The 22342-nt window shown below is 46.5% G+C and overlaps 2 protein-coding genes across 4 annotated transcripts in view; both read left to right on the forward strand.

Moving 5' to 3' along the window:
• Window positions 1-22342, forward strand: part of CCDC157 (coiled-coil domain containing 157) — a 138522-nt gene that overhangs the window by 42771 nt on the left and 73409 nt on the right. The window lies entirely within an intron of this gene.
• SEC14L2 (SEC14 like lipid binding 2) overlaps window positions 7202-22342 on the forward strand; it is a 38362-nt gene continuing 23221 nt past the window's right edge. The window contains exons 1-2 of one of the 2 annotated variants that reach the window (XM_083417844.1): window positions 7202-7362; window positions 21433-21508. In XM_083417844.1, coding sequence (XP_083273970.1) covers window positions 7309-7362; window positions 21433-21508 — 130 coding nt within the window. In that variant the 5' untranslated portion in view covers window positions 7202-7308. The remainder of the gene's footprint in view (window positions 7363-21432; window positions 21509-22342) is intronic. The other variant, XM_083417845.1, reaches the window with a different exon arrangement.

Consider the following 22342-nt stretch of genomic DNA (forward strand, 5'->3'; position numbering starts at 1 on the left):
GCAAAAATGGGCCTGAAAGAGCACAAAAATGGCAAAAGTGGCACGAAAATAGGATCTAGCAATCTCTTGAGCCTTTGCAAGTGCAATCCCATGATCCTTTGCATTGACATTTGAGGCCTGTGGAGAGCAAGGAGGTTTGTGGTGGAGTTTGGTGGATTTTTGTTCTTAAGGGGTTTTCAAAGGTTTCCAGAGGTTTAAAGGGTTGTTCAAAGGTTTTTTTTCCCAGTGGTGTTCCCAATATATGCATAAATGGGGAGTTGCCTGTACAGAAAATTGCTTTGCAAAAATTTGAATATTAGGGGAAATTCGCTGTCAAGCTTTTTTAAAATTTTTTTTAAAGTTTTTTATTTATACAACAAGAAAGACAAACAAACAAAAAAACACAAATACCAAATTATACACAAATTACAAAAATAACCATAGACACATAATATTCTTAGCAAACAATAAAACATCTATTGGTCTTAACACTAAAGACCCAACCTCCCGTCTATTCCATACTTCAAATTCATATTACTTATTGCCAATACACATTTTTTTTATAATTAAACTTATCTCATTAAATCTAATTTCTTATATCTACCTTACAACTATTACTGAAGTTTTTTTCCCAGTGGTGTTCCCAATATATGCATAAATGGGGAGTTGCCTGTACAGAAAATTGCTTTGCAAAAATTTGTATATTAGGGAAAATTCGCTGTCAAGCTTTATTAAGGATTCTTAAAAAAAAAAAAATCAAAATTGGTTTAGAAAAGTGCAGAAAAAACAAGAAGCATAGAGAAGTGATACTGATGGATCAATCCATGCCTAGCTCAGAGGATCCCACAGTCCTGTTGAAATGAGATTCACCTGCCAGCTTTGGTTCCTGGAACTGGGGCAGAAACCGTTTGCAACATGGCCCTTTGCCAGCTTACAGAACGGTTAGGACAGGCCTGCTGGGCACCCACTGCTATTTCTTCATCCCCAGCCAACTGCTTCTCCTCTCCTGTCAGAAACATTTTGAGTGAGACAATGCTGTCCGTCTCTCTTGGGCTCCTTTCCAAGGATTTCCTCATGACTGCAGGTCTGATGCTCCGACAACAACATAACAAATTAAGTCTTTGTGGTGCTGTTGCGCTAATGAGGGTTGCTTGGCAGTTTCGCCCTGGGAGTAGTAGGTCTGCCATCTCTGGATGTTAACCATTCTGATACCTGAGCAGGTTTCAAAGGGAGAGTCACCCGACAGGAGCTAACTGTAAACATTCTCTGCCATTATTTATTCATATTGAAACAACCAAGCTAATCATTAAACCAATTAATAAGGTAAAGGTAAAGGTAAAGGTACCCCTGCCCGTACGGGCCAGTCTTGACAGACTCTAGGGTTGTGCGCCCATCTCACTCAAAGAGGCCAAGGGCCAGCGCTGTCCGAAGACACTTCCGGGTCACGTGGCCAGCGTGACATCACTGCTCTGGCGAGCCAGAGCCGCACACGGAAACGCCGTTTACCTTCCCGCTAGTAAGCGGTCCCTATTTATCTACTTGCACCCAGGGGTGCTTTCGAACTGCTAGGTTGGCAGGCGCTGGGACCGAACAGCGGGAGCGCACCCCACCGCGGGGATTCGAACCACCGACCTTTCGATCGGCAAGCCCTAGGCACTGAGGCTTTAACCCACAGCGCCACCCGCGTCCCTAAAAACCAATTAATACAGCCAAACAAAACAGGCCAGGAAGGTGTTTCAAGATGAGGGGCACATTTCCTTCTTGGCAAGCTTCTGGGGGCCGTTTGCCAGTGGTGGGTGGGGCTGGAAACAAACGTAGGTTGTCTAACAAATGTCTAATTTACCTTTCTCCAATAGAATAGTTTACACCCACCCACAAACCCACACCTGTCTCTATGCTCCAACCAGCAAGGAAGGGGTGTTATCAGAGTTCAGCCAGGCCAACACATTAAAAGGGCTATAAAGGACACGGGTGGTGTGGCGCTGTGAGTTAAAGCACAGAGCCTAGGGCTTGCCGATCAGGTCGGCAGTTCGAATCCCCGCAACGGGGTGAGCTCCTGTTGCTTGGTCCCTGCTCCTGCCAACCTAGCAGTTTGAAAGCACGTCAAAGTGCAAGTAGATAAATAGGTACCACTCCGGCGGGAAGGGAAACGGCATTTCCGTGCACTGCTCTGGTTTGCTAGAAGCAGCTTAGTCATGCTGCCCACATGACCCGGAAGCTGTACACCGGCTCCCTCGGCCAGTAAGGAAAGATGACCGCCGAAACCCCAGAGTTGGCCACGACTGGACACGTTTTGCGCACGTGGAACTGAAGCGAAACTCTTATGGGGTTAGAGATAAAGTTTTATGCTGTTTCCGAAACCATTTTGATTAAAAAATCAAGGACGCCATCTTCCCGTGTTGTTTAATCTCCACCCACTCAAATCTGGACTGGCTTTAAATTGAGCTCCTTCTTTTACGCTAATCACAGTAAGTTCATGGGTGCAAGAGTTGGGGAGGAAAGACGCCACTCCCTTCTGAGGTTGTTTTGATGTTTACCTATACAGTATTCACACCTGAAACAAAGGGCAGCGTGCCAACAGATTAACATGATGAACAAGGCAGATGAACACACCCACCCACACGAATTAATTACGCTGTGATGGTTTTGAGCCATCCACTGTGGATCATTCCCTGTGTTAAAATGGGCAACTGCTGCCACCGACAACAGCAATAAATTGTTACAGCATGGAGCATTCGCGATTCTGGTTGTTTCATCCTGTTCTGCAACACTGTTCATTTGCCTAAGTCTCTGCTATAGAGCTTTGGGCGTATCCATCAGAAAGCCCAGCGTAATTGCTTCTGTAATTATTTTTAAGCCTGGTGCCTTGGCTGATTTAAAAGTTTTTATCCAGTGGACACATAACAAGGGACGCTATTCCCAGAGAGATAAGTGGGACTTGAATTCATAAGGACTGTGACACACGATGATCAAAAAGACATAGCTGAATTGTTTTAGAGTTGTAGGATATACAGTGGTACCTCGGTTCCTGATCGTCTCCGTTGACTAACATTTCGGAACCCAAACGCCGAAAACCCAGAAATAAATGGTTCCGTTTTCAAACACGCTTCAGAAGTCGAATGGTTTCCGCTGCATGTTTTTCAATTTTCTCTGTTGCATATACATATACAGCCAGTCCTTTGCGCCTCAGTTTTCGAATGTTTCGGAATTCGAACGGTCTTCTGGAATGGATTACAGTCAAGAATCGAGGTACCACTGTACTATGAACAGGGCTGGCTTCACTGCTAGGTGATGAGGGGTGGGGAAAGAGACTGCTATGCGCTACATGACCTGTCCTGTATGGTACCCCCACCAAACTAGGTCTATTGACCTCAGGTGTGGTTCAGGATGCTATTTTGTCACCTGTTGGTACTGGTGCAAGGGGGAGAATCTGTAACATGGGGATAATCCTTAGTGGCCAGATGGAAAAGGGAACAGGTGACTATACATTTAAGAAACCTTTAGTTTCATCCAGTCCTGTGGAACTCTCTGCCACTAGAGATTCAGCAGGCCCCTTCTCTGCTAACTTTTAAACAGCTGCTGAAAACTATTCCGTTCTGCCAGGCTTACACAGGCACATAAGAACAACACATCCTGCCACAATGGTTGAGGTCTGATTGTAATTTTTTAATATATATTTTTCAATGCATGGTTTTATGTATTATTCTAAAGCACGTGAATATTTTTCCTATGAAACAGTGACATATATATATATAACAAATATATATAAATGTAAACAAATAAATGAATGTGAATTGAATTGAATTTCTCCCCACTCACTTTCCTGGATCAAAGCAGTTTATCCATGAAATGTGTGGTGTGGCAGGTGGAAAGTGACTTTTATCTGGGAGGCCAAAGCCCAGAGAGTCCAAGGTTAAAGCAGGGGGCGGGTGTTGTTTGGCTCAGGGGGACTGTCTAGCTGGGTAAGAGTACCTCTGTTGTTCCATCTGTGAGAGCTGCCAGTCACTGCAGGCTGGTGGGGGAGCCAAAGGACAGCAGGCCGCACCTTTGCAACACCCCTCCTAGGATGCCAACTTTGCCTTTGCTCTCCCACCTTGAGCCGCAGTTTCATGTACAGACACTGATCCCATGATAATGCTTATCACATCTGCCACTGATTACTGCACATTGACCTGCTGTTCAAGCAGGAGGAGATAGCAAAGCTGATCTCTGGGTTTTCGCTTCACACACACACACACACACACTTCCTTGGCAGTCCAAAATGTAGGCTGCACCAACCGGCAAGCAATATTTTGAAAAATGATGCAAGAGAGGCTGTGTGGTATAGTGGTTAGAGCTGGGGTCGGCAAATTTTTTTTTTTGGGCCACGGGCCGGTCCACTGTCCCTTAGACCTTGTGGCAGGCCAGAGAAGTGGCATTGGAGGGGTGGGAAGCTGGAAGAAGAGGCAAGGGGGGCAAGAAGTCCTCCTCCCCACCCCACCCCCATTCACTGCGCTTAACTGCCAGGGGCTGCAGCCGCCACCGCCACCTGACCCACAGGAGCACCAGGGTAGCGGCGGAGGGAAGATGAGCAGTGCGAAAGGGCTGGCTCCGGGGAGGGGCTGCTTAAAATCACGGTCCGCCAGCTCAGCCTTGCCCCCTTTCTCCTCTAGGCAGGGCGGGGAGAAGCCAGGAGGAGGGAGGGAGGAGGCGCCGCCACGGGGGGGGGTGTATGTGGGCAAATAGAAAGGCGCGGGGGGGGGGAATTGTTAAGTTGTGGGTGAACATATCAGACGACACAGCGATTCACAGGCCAGAACAGAACTGAACCGAAGGGTTCAGCCAGCCTGCTTATATAGAGCTCCACTACAACGCAACAGCAACAACTTTCTGTAACTATCCAATCACTGAACGTCACTTTCAATTCCTTATTTGCATATGTGGACCTGAGTGAAAACTATCTACAGTATCCCCCTGCTGGCCCAGGGTGAGAACTTCAGTACATAACAGAAATGGCGCAGCCCAAATGAACAGAATCCCCACGCCGATGCATGGACAGTCCGCAGGCCGGATCCTGAAGGCAATTGGGCCTGATCCGGCCCGCAGACCTTAGTTTGCCAACCCCTGGCTTAGAGTGTCAGACTAGGATCTGGATGGCCAGAGTTCAAATCCCCACTCAGCTCACTGGGTAGTAACCTTGAGAAGATTTCTGCAACCTATGCCTACCTCACAGTGTTGTTTTGAGGATGGAATGAGGAGGGAGAGAACCATGTATGCCACATGGAGCTCCTGGGAGGGGATAAAAGGCAGAATATGAGTGCAATAAAAATAAAAATAAAAGGTTATCCAGATGCATTTCAAGCAGGAATTAGATTTCTTACCTGGAGTCCTAGGGTGGGTTACAACAATATAAAAATACAAAACTACAATCAGTTAAAACACATTTATTTACCTCTATACCTCTGACTCTATTGATCTCTGCGCGTTTGGGGCTTTTCAGTTTGGAACAAAAGGCAAGGAAGGGGTGACAGACAGAAGTTCACAAAATGTGGCATGGAGAGCATGGATAAAGGAATGTTTATCTCCCTCTATCATAACCCTAGAACTCGTGGGCATCACATGAAGCTGAAAGTTGGCAGATTCCACGCAGATCCAAGAAAGGACTTATTCATGCAGCACTGTTAACCTACGGAACTCACTGCCTCAGGATGCAGCGAAGACTGCCAAATTGCGTAACTTCAAAAGAGCAACGGACAAATTCACGGACGATAGATGGCTACTAGCCACGATGACTATGCTCTGCCCCCACAGTCGGAGGCAGCATCGCTTCTGAATACCAGTTGCTGGAAACCCTCCTTGAGGGTTTTCGCATTGGGCCATCTGGTTGTCCGCTGTGATGCTGGACCGGATGAGCTGTTGTTGGTCTGATCCAGCAGCCTCTCCTGATGCTCTTGTCCACCTCCCAAGAACAAGGCCAGGCTCCTTCTCTGCCCGGTCAGTTGGCAACCCTGCCAGCTCTTCTCCCTTCCTGCGTGTGCCTGCGCTTAGAGCACCCCATAGCTTCACAGAGCGCGAAAGGTCAGGCCTCAGCTGCAGCCCCTTACCCAGGGCTGGATTTAGGTTTGATGAGGCCCTAAGCTACTGAAGGTAGCTGTCCTTTGTCAACAACATATTGGTGCTGTTTTTTGTGTTGAATATATGCTATATGGTAATTTATGGACCTAATAGGTATCGAAAGCCATTTGCACATACAGAATGTTGGCACCCTACGTATACAGTGGTACCTCGGGTTAAGTACTTAGTTCGTTCCGGAGGTCCGTTCTTAACCTGAAACTGTTTTTAATGTGAAGCACCACTTTAGCTAATGGAGCCTCCTGCTGCCGCCACACCGCCGGAGCACAATTTCTGTTCTCATCCTGAAGCAAAGTTCTTAACCCGAGGTACTATTTCTGGGTTAGGGGAGTCTGTAAGCTGAAGCGTATGTAACCTGAAGTGTATGTAACCCGAGGCGTATGTAACCCGAGGTACCACTGTATAGAAATGAGCAAACCAGCGATATTTTAGGGAGCAGGCTAACAGGCGGAGCCCATTACTTACATCATAGGAGCCTACACAAAACAAAACACTGTTGCTGTATGTAGTTCCTGTACGTATATTGCTGTACAAGGGGATACGGGTAGCGCTGTGGGTTAAACCACAGAGCTTAGGACTTGCCAATCAGAAAGTCGGCGGTTCGAATCCCCGCGACAGGGTGAGCTCCCGTTGCTCGGTCCCTGCTCCTGCCAACCTAGCAGTTTGAAATCACGTCAAAGTGCAAGTAGATAAATAGGTACCACTCCAGCAGGAAGGTAAAGGGGGTTTCCGTACGCTGCTCTGGTTTGCCAGAAGCGGCTTAGTCATGCTGGCCCCATGATCCGGAAGCTGTACACCGGCTCCCTCGGCCAATAAAGCGAGATGAGCGCCGCAACCCCAGAGTCGGCCACGACTGGACCTAATGGTCAGGGGTCCCTTTACCTTTACCTTTACGTAGGTTTATTTATTTTTTTTATCTTATATTTTGGAAATGTACATCCAGGTGTTTTTTCCCCTTTAAATTTTCTGGGGCTCCCAAGAGAGTGGGGCCCTAAGCTATACCTTGTTTAGTTTATGCAATACGTCAATCCGGCATTGGCCGAGTGCGCAGAAAGAGACCCGCGCCCGCGCAGCTTGCCAAGAGGCACGTCCCCTTTAAGGGCCGGCCCGGGGCGGGGCTTGGGAGCCTGGCAGAGCCCGGCTGGCCATGAAAGCCTTCGGACCGGAGCACCGGCTCGGCATTCGCCGGTTGGATCAGCTGCAAGAGCGCGGGCCACCATGAGCGGGTACGTTGGCGACCTCAGCGCCAAGCAGGAGGAGGCGCTGGCCAAGGTAAGGAGAAGAGATGATCAAGCGGACTAGGAGCATGAACCTCATCCATCCATCCATTCTTTCTCTGCGTTACGTTTACTTCGCTCAGTTCTTAGGGGGCTGGCTCAGATCCCCCAATTCTGAGCCCAGCGTAGCCCCACTTCTTGAGCACACGTAAGCAGTAGCTATGGGGACCGATTCTCCCCCCCGCGCGCCGTGATTGACTTATCCGGTTTCAAGCATCCCGCCCCCGTCCTTGGTGCTGCAAAAGACGCCCTGCGATCTCCAGGGATAAAACTGGCCACTTCCCTTAAGCCTAGGCGATGTCATGCTCCGCAGCCTGACTCTCTGGATATGTTTACTCAGAAGTCGCCGCCGCCGCCGCCGCCCTCCTTTGATTTCTAAGGGAGGGGTTTCATGGGCGTAGCCAGGGGGGGTAGGGAGGGTAGCTGCTTCCCCCTAAATCAAGTTAAAAAAATAAATTACTTAACTAAAAGTAGAAACTGTAGGAAGATTTTGACAGGTTTTTTTCTGAGCACTTGGGGTCAAAAGAAAGTTATTTTCAACAACTGTTGTTGAAACGTTTCCGTCCGAATTTGCTAGACAGAGGGTGACAGGTGCCCCACATTAGCCCTGGCCACCTGCTCCCCTAACATAAATCCTGGCAATGCCCATTTTGGGGGGGGGGGGCTATGCACATGCAAGGTCGGAGTGCTTTTTTTGGGGGGGGGAACCCTCTGCAATCATCCTGACCGGTCTACCTTGCAATGTTGTCGTGCAGTTGTTCTTTATCTCCCTTGTCTCTCTCGCCTCCTCTGACCCATATTTACCTAAGAAGTAAACAGTGGGTCATGATAGCAAGCGAGATCGCTCTCTGGCACATACGGTACCTCAAAGCTCTTCAGTAACGTGCAGGTGAGAGAGAGACTTTCCCCGGGGGTTAAGTAAAGGGCAGGCCATTTCTTAACCAGTGTCCAAGTGGGTAACTTACATAAGGTTGGCCCGGCCAGGCCAAAGGTCCCTCTAACTAATCCCATGTTTTGCGTCCCAGTAGGTGCCAGGCAATGAATTTCTGGGGAAGTTTTTCAAGCAGGGGAGGAAATCACAGCATCTTCTGTCCCCCTCGCTTCCCACTAGTGGTTCGCACCCCCAGTATCTGAGACTTAGAGGTGCAAGCAAGCCCTGCCACAAATGGTGCTCCTCTTCAGGCCTCCATCAACTGTTAAAAGGAGACTTGTGGAACAGTTTTGGGTCCCCTTGCCTGCTATGTTCAACTGCAGCCTAGCTCATTTTGCCCAGCTTCTAGTTCCTCTACACCAGTAGTTTTCAAAGCAGGTGAAATGGCCCCCATTTCATTTCTACTATGAAAGCTTCAGGGCCCTGGAGGGGCCCCAGAAGTGACTTTCAGCCACATGGTGTTTTCTTTTTTTTAATTGTTTTGAAAAGTGCATCCTCCATGTAAATAACATTTCCCTAGTTTTCACACCTCCCCCCGCCACCATAACTCAAAAACTATAAGGCATAAGGGGTTTTTTTTATTCACACCAGTGTCTCCGACATGTGAGATAATCCAGTATAGCGATTTTAATCAAAATCTGACATGTAGTAGTTAATTTAAAAAATAATTAAATTGTGGTGATCTGTCATGGAACAACCCTGCTGGAGAAGATAATGGTAGTCACTCAGAGCTCACTGCTGGTGGCAAAGGGCCCTCTCTGTAACAGTTCAGGGCGCCCAAAATGTAGGTCCACCACTGCTGCCACCTGGGGGGCGGTGGGGTCAACTTGTGCAAGAAGCTGGCAGGGAGCACAAGAGGCGTGAATTATTATCCAACTTGCTGGATTCCCTGGCCCAAGTTCATCAAGTTTCTTGAATTAATTAATTAAACTAAATAGTTTTCATTGGATTTTGATTATTGTCTTTCTTAGTGGGTGAGCTAGGAGACACTGGGGATGAGTTTATAGAACCTGGGGGGGGGGGCAGCCTGAAAAAATGGCCTGCCCTTACCTCACTCCGCATTTTTCTGCTTGTTTAAGCTTAGAGGACCTTTGCTGGACCATTTAGGGATTTAAAAAACATAGAGTATCCTCCATGTAAATTTGCAGACTTGTGTACATTTGTGTCCTGGTTTGGATGAGAGAAGAGTCCCCTTCGTATGTACTGTAGAAGTTTCCACCTTATTTTGGAACGGTCCTGTTTTTTTTGCTTCCGATGTGATTGGCACTCAGCCGCCTGAGTTTGCTCTTAGAGCAACAAAATGGACAGTGCAACGAAATGTTGCAATCTATTCTTACCTTTTCTTAGAACTGCTCCTACTCAGGGTGCAAACCAGCCAGTTCTCCTCCAGCAGGCTTAAAGCTTTGCGCAAGAGCTCGCCAGGTCCTCCTCACTTGAGTGTCTCTTAATTGCTTCTCCACTTTTGCAAAATCTCAGGAACTGCCAGTGCATTCAGGTTGTTCCCTCTTTTGTTTCTCAATGGCCTCGTTTTTCTCAACATCTCCAGCTGGCATTCACCACCTGAATTTGCTGTTGGAGTGAATTAAGGGGATTTTGCCTGTGTGAACACAGAGTTTTGGCTCTGCTGTTGTGCTCCTGGCTCATTGACCTCTTGGCCCTGCAAATTTGCATCCTTCAGTTGTTTTAAAGTTGATTTAAACCTAGTGCCTGTTGCCATATCTTCTGGCTGCAAATTTTGTAAACCGTATCTACTACTTTGTTTTTATTTCTTGTCCCCCCCCCCCAGCAAATTCCCTTCCTAGGAACATAAGAAGATGCCAAGCCAGACCATTCATCCACCCAGCTCAGTATTGTCTGCACTGACTGGCAGCAGCTCTCCAAGGTTTCGGGCAAGGGATACTCCCTGTTCTTCCTGGTAATGCCAGGGATTGAACTTTGGGACCTTCTGCATGGAAAGCAAATGTTCTGCCTCTTGGTTGTGATCCTTCCCTTAATTCACAGGAACCCAGGAAGCTGTGTTCTGTTGAGTCAGATTCTTGGTTCATCCAGCTCAGTATTGCTACACTGACTGGCAGTGACTCTCTAGGGTGTCAGGCAGAGAACCTGACTGGAAGATGCTGAGGATTGAACCTGGGACCTTCTGCATGCAAAGCAGATGCTCTGCCACTGAGCTATGGCCCTTGCCCAAATAATTCTGGTCTTGAAGTTTGGTCTTTTCCACTGAAAAGACCTTTCCACTGCTGCACCTTTGATCAGTTGTAAAAGTGCAAGTGCATAAGGAGAGCAGGCTGAATTATGACCTCTAGTCTGGCACCTGTTTCCCACAAAAAACATGGTGTACCCTCACAGATGCCCTCTTGAGAAACTCACTTGAAAGAACATGAAGGCAATAGCTTTCGCTGGCACCTGGTGTCCATCAGACCTGCAGAAACATTTCCTACAGCAAAGGTCTATGGTTTACCGGTAGAGCAAGTGCTTTGCATTCAGAAAGTCCGAGGTTCAGTCCTTGGCAGAGCCACTGCCAGACAGAGTAGACAGCGCTGATTCAGATAGACCAATGGTCTGACTCAGTCCAAGGATGCTAAACCAGATGGGCCATTGGCCCGATCCAACAGGCTCTTTTTATTTTCTGAAGAGGATGGCTTTTAAACACTGCTCAAGTAGGCTGTGTTTAAAGTCGCGTCCACACTGCACACTTGTTCCCCTGTAGAATGCTGGGAGCTGTAGTTGACTGCTTGCAGAGCTAGCATTCCTAGCACCCTTAAACTACAGTTCCCAGGATTCTATGGGGGACATCATTTGCTTTAACTGTATGCTGTATATATGTGGCCTTGGACTTGCCGATCAGAAGGTCAACAGTTTGAATCCCCGCAACGTGGTGAGCTCCCGTGGCTCGGTCCCTGCTGCTGCCAACCTAGCAGTTCGAAAGCACGTCAAAGTGCAAGTAGATAAATAGGTACCACTCTGGTGGGAAGGTGAACGGCGTTTCCGTGAGCTGCTCTGGTTCATCAGAAGCAGCTTAGTCATGCTGGCCACATGACCCGGAAGCTGTACGCCGGCTCCCTCGGCCAGTAAAGCGAGATGAGCGCCGCAACCCCAGAGTCGGCCACGACTGGACCAAATGGTCAGGGGTCCCTTTACCTTAAATAATAGGTTTGCACCATTGTTCTCTCCAATTCTCTCCATTTTTCTTGTTGTAAGAGTTTCTGTAAAGGGAAATAACAGAGGACCTGGAAAAGGCGACTTTTCTCCCTTAAAGACCCGAAGAGGAAGAAAGTCACTGGGGAAAGGCCAAGACTCTGGGGGCGTCTATTGCCATCATCTGCAGAGAGACATAGAGCCTTGCAGCCTTTGCCCTGGAAAACACAGGCAGCTGCCCTGGACCAAATCAGATCATTGGTCCATCTAGCCAACATGGCTAGTAGACATCAATTGCCCCCTCCTCCATGATTTTGTCCAACCCTCTTTTAAAGCCATCGCTGCTTCCTGCAGGAGTGAGTTCCATAGTTTATTATGTGATGCATGAAGAAGCCTGTCCTGAATCTGTGGCACAATGGGTCAGCATGTCTGGCTGTTAACCAGAAGGTTGGTGGTTCGAGCCCACCTAGAGATGGCTGTGGGCAGGATTCCTGCATCGCAGGGAGGTGCCCTGGATGCCCCTCAAGGTCCGTTCCAACAGGATGAGTCTATGATTCCAGCATCAGTGGGCACCCGCTTCTTACAATAGGCGCACAGCCAGCCAGCCAACACAGGAACATAAGAAGCTGCCTTATACTGAGTCAGACGATTGGTCTGTCTAGCTCAGTAGTGTGTGCTCTGACTGGCAGAGGCTCCCCAGGGTTTTGGGTAAGGGGTCTCTCTCCTTGCCCTGCCCGGAGATACCCTTTGGGATTGAACCTGGGGCAGATGCTCTAAGCACTGAGCCAAAGCTCTTCCCCAATGCTTTGGAAGATGGAAAATGTTTATGACTGACATTGGGGAAAATAGTATGTGATTGTCCCAAGCGGGTAACTTGTGAGACAGCATTTCACAAGAGTGTGTACCACTACAAAGTGGGTCTTGCTCTGCCCTGAAAGGTTGCATGTAATAATAATAATAATAATAATACAGTGGTACGTCAGGTTTCAGACGCTTCAGGTTACAGACTCCGTTAACCCAGGAATAGTACCTCGGGTTAAGAAATTTGCTTCAGGATGAGAACAGAAATCGTGCAGCGGCAGTGAGAGACCCCATTAGCTAAATTGGTACCTCAGGTTAAGAACAGTTTCAGGTTAAGAACTGACCTCCAGAAAGAATTAAGTTCTTAACCCGTGGTACCACTGTAATAATTTTATTTATATGCCCCAGCCACTTTGGACAGTTCCCAACAAAAGATTAAGGTAAAGGTACCCCTGACTGTTAGGTCCAGCTCGCTCTACTGGCCGAGGCGTACAGCTTCTGGGTCATATGGCCAGCATGACTAAGCCGCTTCTGGCAAACCAGAGCAGCACACGGAAATGCCATTTACCTTCCTGCCGGAGCTATTTATCTACTTGCACTTTGACATGCTTTTGAACTGCTAGGTTGGCAGGAGCTGGGATCAAGCAACAGGAGCTCACCCCATCGCGGGGATTCAAACCACCGACTTTCTGATCAGCAAGCCCTAGGCTCGGTGGTTTAGACCACAGCGCCACCCGTGTCCTCAACAAAAGATGAAAATGGTTGATAATATATTGTGTTTTTAATCTTTTGTTTAAAAACACAATAAATCATCAACCATTAAAACCTTCCCTGAACAGGGCTGCCTCCAGATGTCTTCTAAACTTCCAGGCACAAAGCTTATTGGGTGGCTTCAAAGAGCAGAGGAAGAACAATTGCAGTAGTAATTAAAACCGGATTACCGTAATTGCTTTTTTTTAAGGCCTCGTACAAGTTCAGGAAGCCTCGCGTAGCATTCTCATGCTTTCTTTTGCATAATTGGCAATGCTCAGCCTGCATTCTGAAATAACAGAGTCTTGCGGAAGCAGGTTTGATTTATTAATGCAACTCCCCACTTTTTTTAAAAAAAATGACATCATGTAACGCTTAAACAGACGAGGGCAGGTTCCCTTCGTCACCAGGCTGCAAGCAATGCATCGCTCTGTGGGGTGTCCCACAGGGTGGAGGAGCTGGCACTTTTGCCAGGGGAATGTGGTTGCTTAGAGACTGGTGGAAGGGGAGGCATACAGAGTGCTGCATTCTTGGGGTTTGGGCACTGGGGAAACTGCACAGGCTCGGTATTTTGTGACCAGAACTTAGTGAACTCAGAACTTAGAACGGGCACTCCTTGCTTCGCTTACACTCACCTTTGCCAAGCCCCTTTTCTACCTGGGAGGTTCAGACTGGTAGGGGCCAGAAAGTAAGCCAGGAAGTGCCCAATTGAAACCTTGCCCAGGCTAGCCATTATCCTCCCAACCTCAGTTTTCCTATCTGCAGTATGGGGATAAGGATACGGCAATTTACTTTGTTTGCCAAAACTGTTTGCACATTCCAGCTCCAAGGGCCTTCTGGTGGTTCCCTCTGTGCGAGAAGTGAGGTTGCAGGGAACCAGGCAGAGGGCCTTCTCGGTGGTGGCGCCCGCCCTGTGGAACGCCCTCCCATCAGATGTCAAAGAGATAAACAACTACCTGACATTCAGAAGACATCTGAAGGCAGCCCTGTTCAGGGAAGTTTTTAATGTGTGACATCTTAGTGTATTTTTGGTCTTTGTGGAAGCTGGCCAGAGTGGCTGGGAAATCCGAGCCAGATGGGCAGGGTACAAATAATATATTATTATTATTATTATTATTATTATTATTATGCCATGTATCTGGAATCCTAAATGTGATAATGTGTGGGGGGGGGCTTTTGGGGGGGACTGTTTATGGGGGTAGGTGAATTGCCTGTTTAGAGGGCGTTTTAACATTATCAGTTTTTCTTCTGTGAAATGGGTATTCTCTGGTATCCACAACAATTTCCTTGGGTTTCCAAATGTGCCACAAGCCCTAGCCCCCAAACTGGGGACCTTCAGCCCAATATAAATCCTCCCCCTGTAATAGTTGAGGCTACTGTTATATGAAATATATCCCAGTAGCTATAGTTCCCCCTCTGCGTACCTCTGCGTTTTGAATACTGTAATCTGTCTTTTTATGAGAAACTGTATCGTTGCATTTGTGTTGCCATTGGGGTTTCCAGCAGCTTCTGGAATCAGCTGCTGTAAATTGTCCATAGGTAGCTCTAAGCTGCCATATCACTAAATCAGTTCTAGATGTCGTGCAATAATGTCACACATGTCACAAGCGCTACTGAACTGGTTGTATAGGGGCCCATCAAATGATTTGAACTACAACTCCCATTAGCCCCAGCCAGTGTGGCTGTATGATGCTGAGGTTGATAGGTGTTGTAGTCCAAAATATTCGGAGGGCCTCAGGTCAGTGGCCCCCACTGTAGGGGCACTGAGCAACTCTGCACCTAAGTGTAACCTCTCCCAAATATTCACGGCAGGATCCAATTCTCACAGCCAGTCACCTGTGTTGCAGTTGCCTAGCAACCAGAATAAGGTAAAGGTAAAGGGACCCCTGACCATTAGGTCCAGTCGTGACCAACTCTGGGGTTGCGGCGCTCATCTCGCTTTATTGGCCAAGGGAGCTGGCGTACAGGGTCATGTGGCCAGCATGACTAAGCCGCTTCTGGCGAACCAGAACAGCGCACGGAAATGCAGTTTACCTTCCCGACTTAGTGGTACCTATTTATCTACTTGCACTGGTGTGCTTTCGAACTGCTAGGTTGACAGGAGCAGGGACCGAGCAACGGGAGCTCATCCCATCATGGGGATTCGAACCACCGACCTTCTGATCGGCAAGTCCTAGGCTCTGTGGCGTAACCCACAGCGCCACCCGCATCCCTAGCAACCAGAAGACATCTTCCTTATTCAAGAAATATTTCTTTTTTAAAAAATATATGTGGAGTACCGGTTACATGCCTAGAGCTTTCAAATCCTCACACAACCGTGAAGCTCACTGAGTGACCGGTCACCATCTTTTAGCTTGACCTCCTGCACAAGGTCGTTGTGAAGCTCCTTCGGTGTGGCAGCAACTACTGTGGTACCTTAGTTCTCAAACTTAATCCTTTCCGAAAGTCTGTTCCTAAACCAAAGCGTTCCAAAACCAAGGCACGCTTTCCCATAGAAAGTAATGCAAAACGGATTAATCCGTTCCAGACTTTTAAAAACAATCCCTAAAACAGCAATTTAACATGAATTTTACTAACCAGCGAGACCTTTGATCCATAAAATGAAAGCAATAACCAATGTCCTGCACTAAAAAATAAATAAGTATTGTAGATGATAAAAATTAAAATTAATTTTTTATTCTTACCAGCACTGATGATCAGTTTGGATGGGGGGCTTTTATCCATTTCCGCAGTCACACAATCAATCAATCAGTAGCTGAACTGGGTTCCACACAGTCAGAAAAACAAATTAACCGAAAAAACCTCAAAAACAGAAGCGCAAAATAAATAGAAAGGGGAAAAAAAGCACCAAACATAATCCATTCCAGAAGTCCGTTTGACTTCCGAAATGTTTGAAAACCAAGGAGCAGCTTCTGATTGGTGCAGGCACCCCAGAAACAATAGCTGACAGCTGCATCGGATGTTCAGCTTCCAAAAAACGTTAGAAAACCGGAACACTTACTTCTGGGTTTTGGGCATTTGGGAACCAAGCTACACTTTGGAACTCCCTGCAACTTGACCTTAGGCATGTGCCTTTGCTGTATCATTTTTGGTATTTGTCAACATCCTTTTTTTTGTCCAGGCAAGCCTCCCCAGGTATGTAGAGCTGACATGCATTTTTATATGTCTTTTTAAAAATAATGCATGTTCCAAACTGTCAGTTTTATTTATATTTTGGTGTTGTTGTTTTTTTAAGTCTGCCTATTTTTAACTTCAGACTCTTTATTTATTGCTTTAGTGTATATTTTATGTAAACAGCTTAGAGGGTCCCTCCCACACCTTGCCCACCCAATTAAGTGGTATACAAATTCTGTTATATAAAAATACATAAAATAATATTTCCAAGCGGCTTTTCAACAACTTTCCCAAGCTGGAAACAAATACGTAAATCCCATATGAAAGTAAACATTAAAATATAGTAATTCAAATCACAAGCCAATTAAAAAATTCCCTGTACCAGAAAAATTAATTAAGAGCACTCCCAGCTGCATGTACAATAAAATCTTTGATTGAACGCCATAGAAAAAAAATATTCATCCCTAGCAACCAATGTGCCCAGGCACTTTTATTTTTTCCTCTGCAAAGATTGGAACTAGAAACTTAAAAGGCAGGGAGAAAAGGATATCTAGGAGTTACGATAATCTGCATTGGATACCATTTGTAATTTCTTTGAGATCCTGTAGGTGGATTAGAAATTTTGGCAAACTAAACTTCTGCAGGGAAACATGCTGTGCCCAATATAATCCATGCGCTTCTACTCTCTCCTTCCACCCCATGGCATAGAACATTTTAAGAACTATATAGGCGTTGCCCGTGAGAACATGCTGGGAAGCTGCAGACCAAGGTGATTGCCAAACTTCTTTAATTTCTGACACCTGTAACCCAGTTTCTTTTCTAACTTTTTTCTTTTTTTTCTTTTTACCACCACTAAATATAATTAAGAAATAAAAATTACAGTGGTACCTCGCAAGACGAATGCCTCGGAAGACGAAAAACTCGCAAGACGAAAGAGTTAATCGTTTTCTGAGTTGCTTCGCACGACGGATTTCCCTATGGGCTTGCTTCGCAAGACGAAAACGTCTTGCGCCTTTTTTTTTAAACCGCCAATGCATTCCTATGGGAAACCGTCAATACGCAGTGGTGCTTTGCAAGACGAAAAAACTCGTAGAACGAAAAAACTCGCAGAACGAAAAAACTCGCAGAACGAATTAATTTCGTCTTGCGAGGCACCACTGTACATACATTGATATTTAGTTTATTTGTTATTTACCGTCTTATTTCCTCCCAAACATTGCATACAACAACACACATATGTGCAGAAACCCCCACCCCCACACAAAATGATAATAGTGAAAGTAAATATTTTTTCCCCTTTTATCTTCCAAAATCTTTTCTTCAACTTTGACTTCCTGTCAAGTCCCTTTGCGTATATTTTATCTTACATTTGAATTTACACAAAACAATAAACCTTTCTATATAATATTTCTAATACATTCTGAAAACATAATAAATCCTTAATTGTTATCCACCTCCTTTTAGTTCCTTTATCACTCTAATGCTAGCACGGAGTCAAAACTATTAGTGTATTTTTGAACATCATCCCATTTTTCCGCAAATTTTTGCTTTGAGTTTCCTCTGAGTTTACTAGTCAATTGAGCCGTCTCCACCAATTCCTGCAATTTGATTTGCCAATCTGTTATTTTTGGAGCCATCCCTTGGCCACAAGTATACGAGCCGCTGTGGTTGCATACAAGAATAACTCCCTTAGATTTTTTGGGATCTCTTTATCTATAATACTTAATAGAAATGCCTCCTTTTTTTAAGTAAAAGTTATCCCCATCGTCTTTTTAAATTCATCATATATTTTCCCAAAAAAAGTCTTAATCTTTTCACACGTCCACCACATGTGGATCATGTCTTTTCTAACTTTTTTCTTATGAGCACTTCCAAGTTTTATTTCCAGGTTTGGGGGTTCCGAATCATTGCTTTCGGAAGCGGCGCTGATGCATTAGCACGGCTTTTCCCAAAGTGCGGTACATGTGCCCCTGCCCCCAGGGTTCTTAAATTGCATCAGCCTCTTATCATACGTTTTAAAACTTCCTCTGGGTTATTCTATACTTCCAGTAGTTCATCACCTTGAATTTTGCCTCTAGGTTTTGTTGACTGCAAAGAATATATGTCAGGTCGCTGACCTTTCCACACTGCCGGGTGGATTAGCTTCTAAGTCTTGTACGTCCTGTAGATCTTGAGCCTCGTCTCAACTCCAATAAGGCCTGTAGCTGGAGGGATGCCTTTTGCATGTGCTGGTGGCATAAAGGTAAAGGTAAAGGGACCCCTGACCATTAGGTCCAGTTGTGGCCGATTCTGGGGTTGCGGCGCTCATCTCGCTTTATTGGCCGAGGGAGCCGGCGTACAGCTTCCGGGTCATGTGGCCAGCATGACTAAGACGCTTCTGGCGAACCAGAGCAGCGCACAGAAACGCCGTTCACCTTCCCGCCAGAGCAGCACCTATTTATCTACTTGCACTTTGACGTGCTTTTGAACTGCTACATAGGCAGGAGCAGGGATCGAGCAACGGGAGCTCACCCCGTCGCGGGGATTCGAACCGCCGACCTTCTGATCGGCAAGTCCTGCTGGTGGCATAAATCTCTGCAAAATTCTCCCAACTTCATATCATAGCTGTCAACTTTCAGGTTTGAAAATAAGGTATCAGCAGCCTCGAAAATAAGGGATCAGCAGCCTCACCTGTCCCGGGGACAGTCTACGGGATATCTAACAATCCGGGATAGCAGCGGGAAGTAGCGGGAAACGGCGTTGGAATAAGGGAATTTCCCACAAAAAGGTTGACAGCTATGTTTCATATCCCTTTTTCCTCTTTGCACAACCCTTCCATACTGGGCTGTTCCCAATGATACAGCTGGCAGTAGCTGGGCTACTTATGACCCAGTTCTAGGTGCAATAATCTAATTAGCTTCATTAAGAAAAGAAGATCCTCCAGCACAATTTGGTGTTTCTCGAGGTCTCTTTTTGCACCTTGGAGTTGTGCAGACCTCTGGAAGCTGGCTGGCGTCTCTCCAAGTGCTGGATCGATTGTGTATGTTGCAACAGGTTCCTTTCCTGCTGGAGTGTGCAGGTTAATTATTTTCTTTGTTTACAATCTCTTTATTCTGCCCAGTATAAATGAACGGCATTCATGCTAGAGCTAGAAGGGACCAGGGGTGTGTGTGTGTCATGGTAGTATCAAAGCATAATGCTGTGCTCAAAAGGATGTACCCCAGAGGTTGCGATCATGTGCGATTCTTGCAAATGTTGAATTGTGTGGCAAGAAGGCTGAATCAGAGAGATCTACCTGGCAGAAGAGGCATCTGATGCAGAAAAGCATTGTTTGCCTTGGAGAGAGGTGGGACTTTGTACAATGGGCATGACCAGATATTGTAATTAAGAGCTTTTGGCAAGTCAGTTTTGCTGGCTACATCACGGCTTTCTCGGTGGCAGCTCCCAGACTTTGGAACTCCCTCCCTGGAGAAGCTAGATTGGCTCCCTCCTTGCTGTGAAGACCTCCTTGTTCCACCAGGCTTTGGGAAACAGACTGCTCTTAATTAATGGGCTGATGTGCTGTTGTTAGTGTTGCACGTCAATTCCGATCTCCGAGCACTGAGAGATTCCAGGTGCAATTTCCTAGGGTCCATGGTTTATTTACACATACCGTACTTTTCCATCTATAAGACGCCCCGTGTATAAGACTCAAATTAAAGAAAATGGGGGGGGGGGGATGACACAGAGTTGTTGAGCTTTTTTGGGAGGGATTACCCAGGGTTCTTGAGCTTTTTTTAAGGGGGATTGCTGAAAATCGCTCACCTGCACATGTCACAAGATCCGCCTCCCTTATGTCCCACCGCCGGCAGAAGCTGCCAATCACCCGCCCAACTGCCGGAGCATCAGCCAATCAACACCACCCATTAACGCAGCAACCAATAACACACACAATAGCCGCTGACAACCACAGCAACAACCAATCGAATGTCCACCCTACGCACTGCCCATGTGTAAGACGACCCCCACTTTTATTTTATGAATGGGGAGGAGGAAATCTTATACATGGAAAAGTCAGTATATACAACCTGAGGCTACAATGCAGGGGTTCCCAGCGTTACACTCAGAGAAGGTCTTCCCAGTTCCATAGGCACAGTCCTGGATCCAAACAGACAGCAGACAGCAGCCAATTCATTGTGTTGTCCTAATACAGGGATAGTCAACTTTTTTATACCTATCGCCTACTAATGCATCTTTCTTGATGGTAAAATTTCCTGACTGCTCACCAGTGCTCGATGGAAGGAGGATTCAGCTTGTCCCGTAGAACCCCCTACCGCCCACCTAGAATCCTGGAATGCCCACTAGTGGGCGGTAGGGACCAGGTTGACAACCCCTGCCCTAATAGCACATCCCTCGGCTATTGCCTAACACAGGTCAGCCTGCCTTAATTCGCACCTGACACTTGGCTTAATTAAAGCATCATCAATGTCTAGCACACACTGGGTCTGTTTACCCAGTTTTAACAGTCCAAACATTGATTACTGTATTTTTTGCTATATAAGACTCACTTTTTCCCTCCTAAAAAGTAAGGGGAAATGTGTGTGCGTCTTATGGAGCAAATGCAGGCTGCACAGCTATCACAGAAGCCAGAACAGCAAGAGGGATTGCCGCTTTCACTGCGCAGTGATCCCTCTTGCTGTTCTGGCTTCTGAGATTCAGAATATTTTTGTTTTTATTTTCCTCCTCCAAAAACTAGGTGCGACTTGTGGTCTGGTGCGTCTTATAGAGCAAAAAATACAGTAAATTTTAACACTACTGGTTTCGGGAACTTGGGGTGTCTGGCACCCACAAACTTACAACATTATTGTAATTATTTGTGTGTCTTAAACTGATTTTATATATGTATATAGTTTTAATTCTAATAATGTTTAATAGTTGTTGTTTTCTATGTTTTTCGTGATTCTTGTTTTTATCTGTTAGCCGCCTTGACTCATGTTAGGGGGAAAGGCGGGGTATAAACAAACAAACAAACAAACAAAAACACCCCCCTCGTGGAACTACAATTCCCAGAGTTTGCTGGGAAGAGGGATTGATTGTTAAGCCACTCTGGGAACTGCAGCTTTCAGCACCCTTAACAAACTATAATTCCTAGGATTCAGGGAAAGCCAATGGTTGTTTAAAGTGGTACGATACTGGTTAAAATGTATAGTGGAGATAGCTATTTTATTTGGAAATAAGTCCCACAGTATTCAACAGGACTTAACTTCTGGGGATGTCTTGGTCGAATTATAGAAAAGTGTGAGAGCAAAACTCTGTAACGGGATCCTAAATCTTTACACACCCACCCTCTGTGTTTTTCATTTTTCTCCTCAGTTCCGTGAGAACATCCAGGATATCTTTCCTCTGATGCCTATCACAGAGGACTACTATCTCTTGAAATGGCTCCGAGGTAAGAAGGCCTGGGGGGCTGTTTGCTTTGTGCCAGGAAACACTTGATGTAGTGGTTAGCTCAATAACATCTGCACCAACTGGCCGTGACTCTCTAGGATTCCAGGTGGCCCTTTGGTCTAAACCAATCAGAAGGTCAGTGGTTGTAATCCCCGTGACGGGGTGAGCTCTTGCTCTGTCCCAGCTCCTGCCAACCTAGCAGTTTGAAAGCACACCAGTGCAAGTAGATAAATAGGTACCACTGTGGCAGGAAGGTAAACGGCGTTTCCGTGCGCTCTGGTTTCCGTCACGGTGTCCTGTTGCGCCGGAAGCAGTTTAGTCATGCTGGCCATTGGACCTGGAAAGCTGCCTGTGAACAAACGCTGGCTCTCTTGGCCTGAAAGCGAGATGGGCGCCGCAACCCCGTAGTCACCCTTGACTGGACTTAACCATCCAGGGGTCCTTTCTCTCCCAGCACTACCTGGAGATGTTGGGGATTGAACCTGGAATCTTTTGCATGAGCTACAGTCCCTTTTCTCTGGTTCTTTGGTGGTTTTTGTAGACTTGCCTCTGCAAGTGCTCCCAAGTGTAAATATATCGGCTGCGGCCTGGAAGCTGGTATGGAGAGCCACCCAGGCCATTGCAGGAACAAGGGGGGGGGGGGGGAGAGAGAGAGAGAGAGAGAGAGAGAGAGAGAGAGAGTGCTTATCTTCCCTAACTGGGATGAACGGAGAGAGTTGTGTTCTTTTATCACCCAAGATTCCTTTGCTTGCACTTTCTCTGTTTGGTAAAGTCCAAAAACCAGAACGTACCAGGCACGGGCTTTGCATTAAACACAGCGGGTCCACAAAGAGGC

This window comes from Podarcis tiliguerta (assembly GCF_965153285.1).
Source record: "Podarcis tiliguerta genome assembly, chromosome: 16".
Taxonomy (NCBI): domain Eukaryota; kingdom Metazoa; phylum Chordata; class Lepidosauria; order Squamata; family Lacertidae; genus Podarcis; species Podarcis tiliguerta.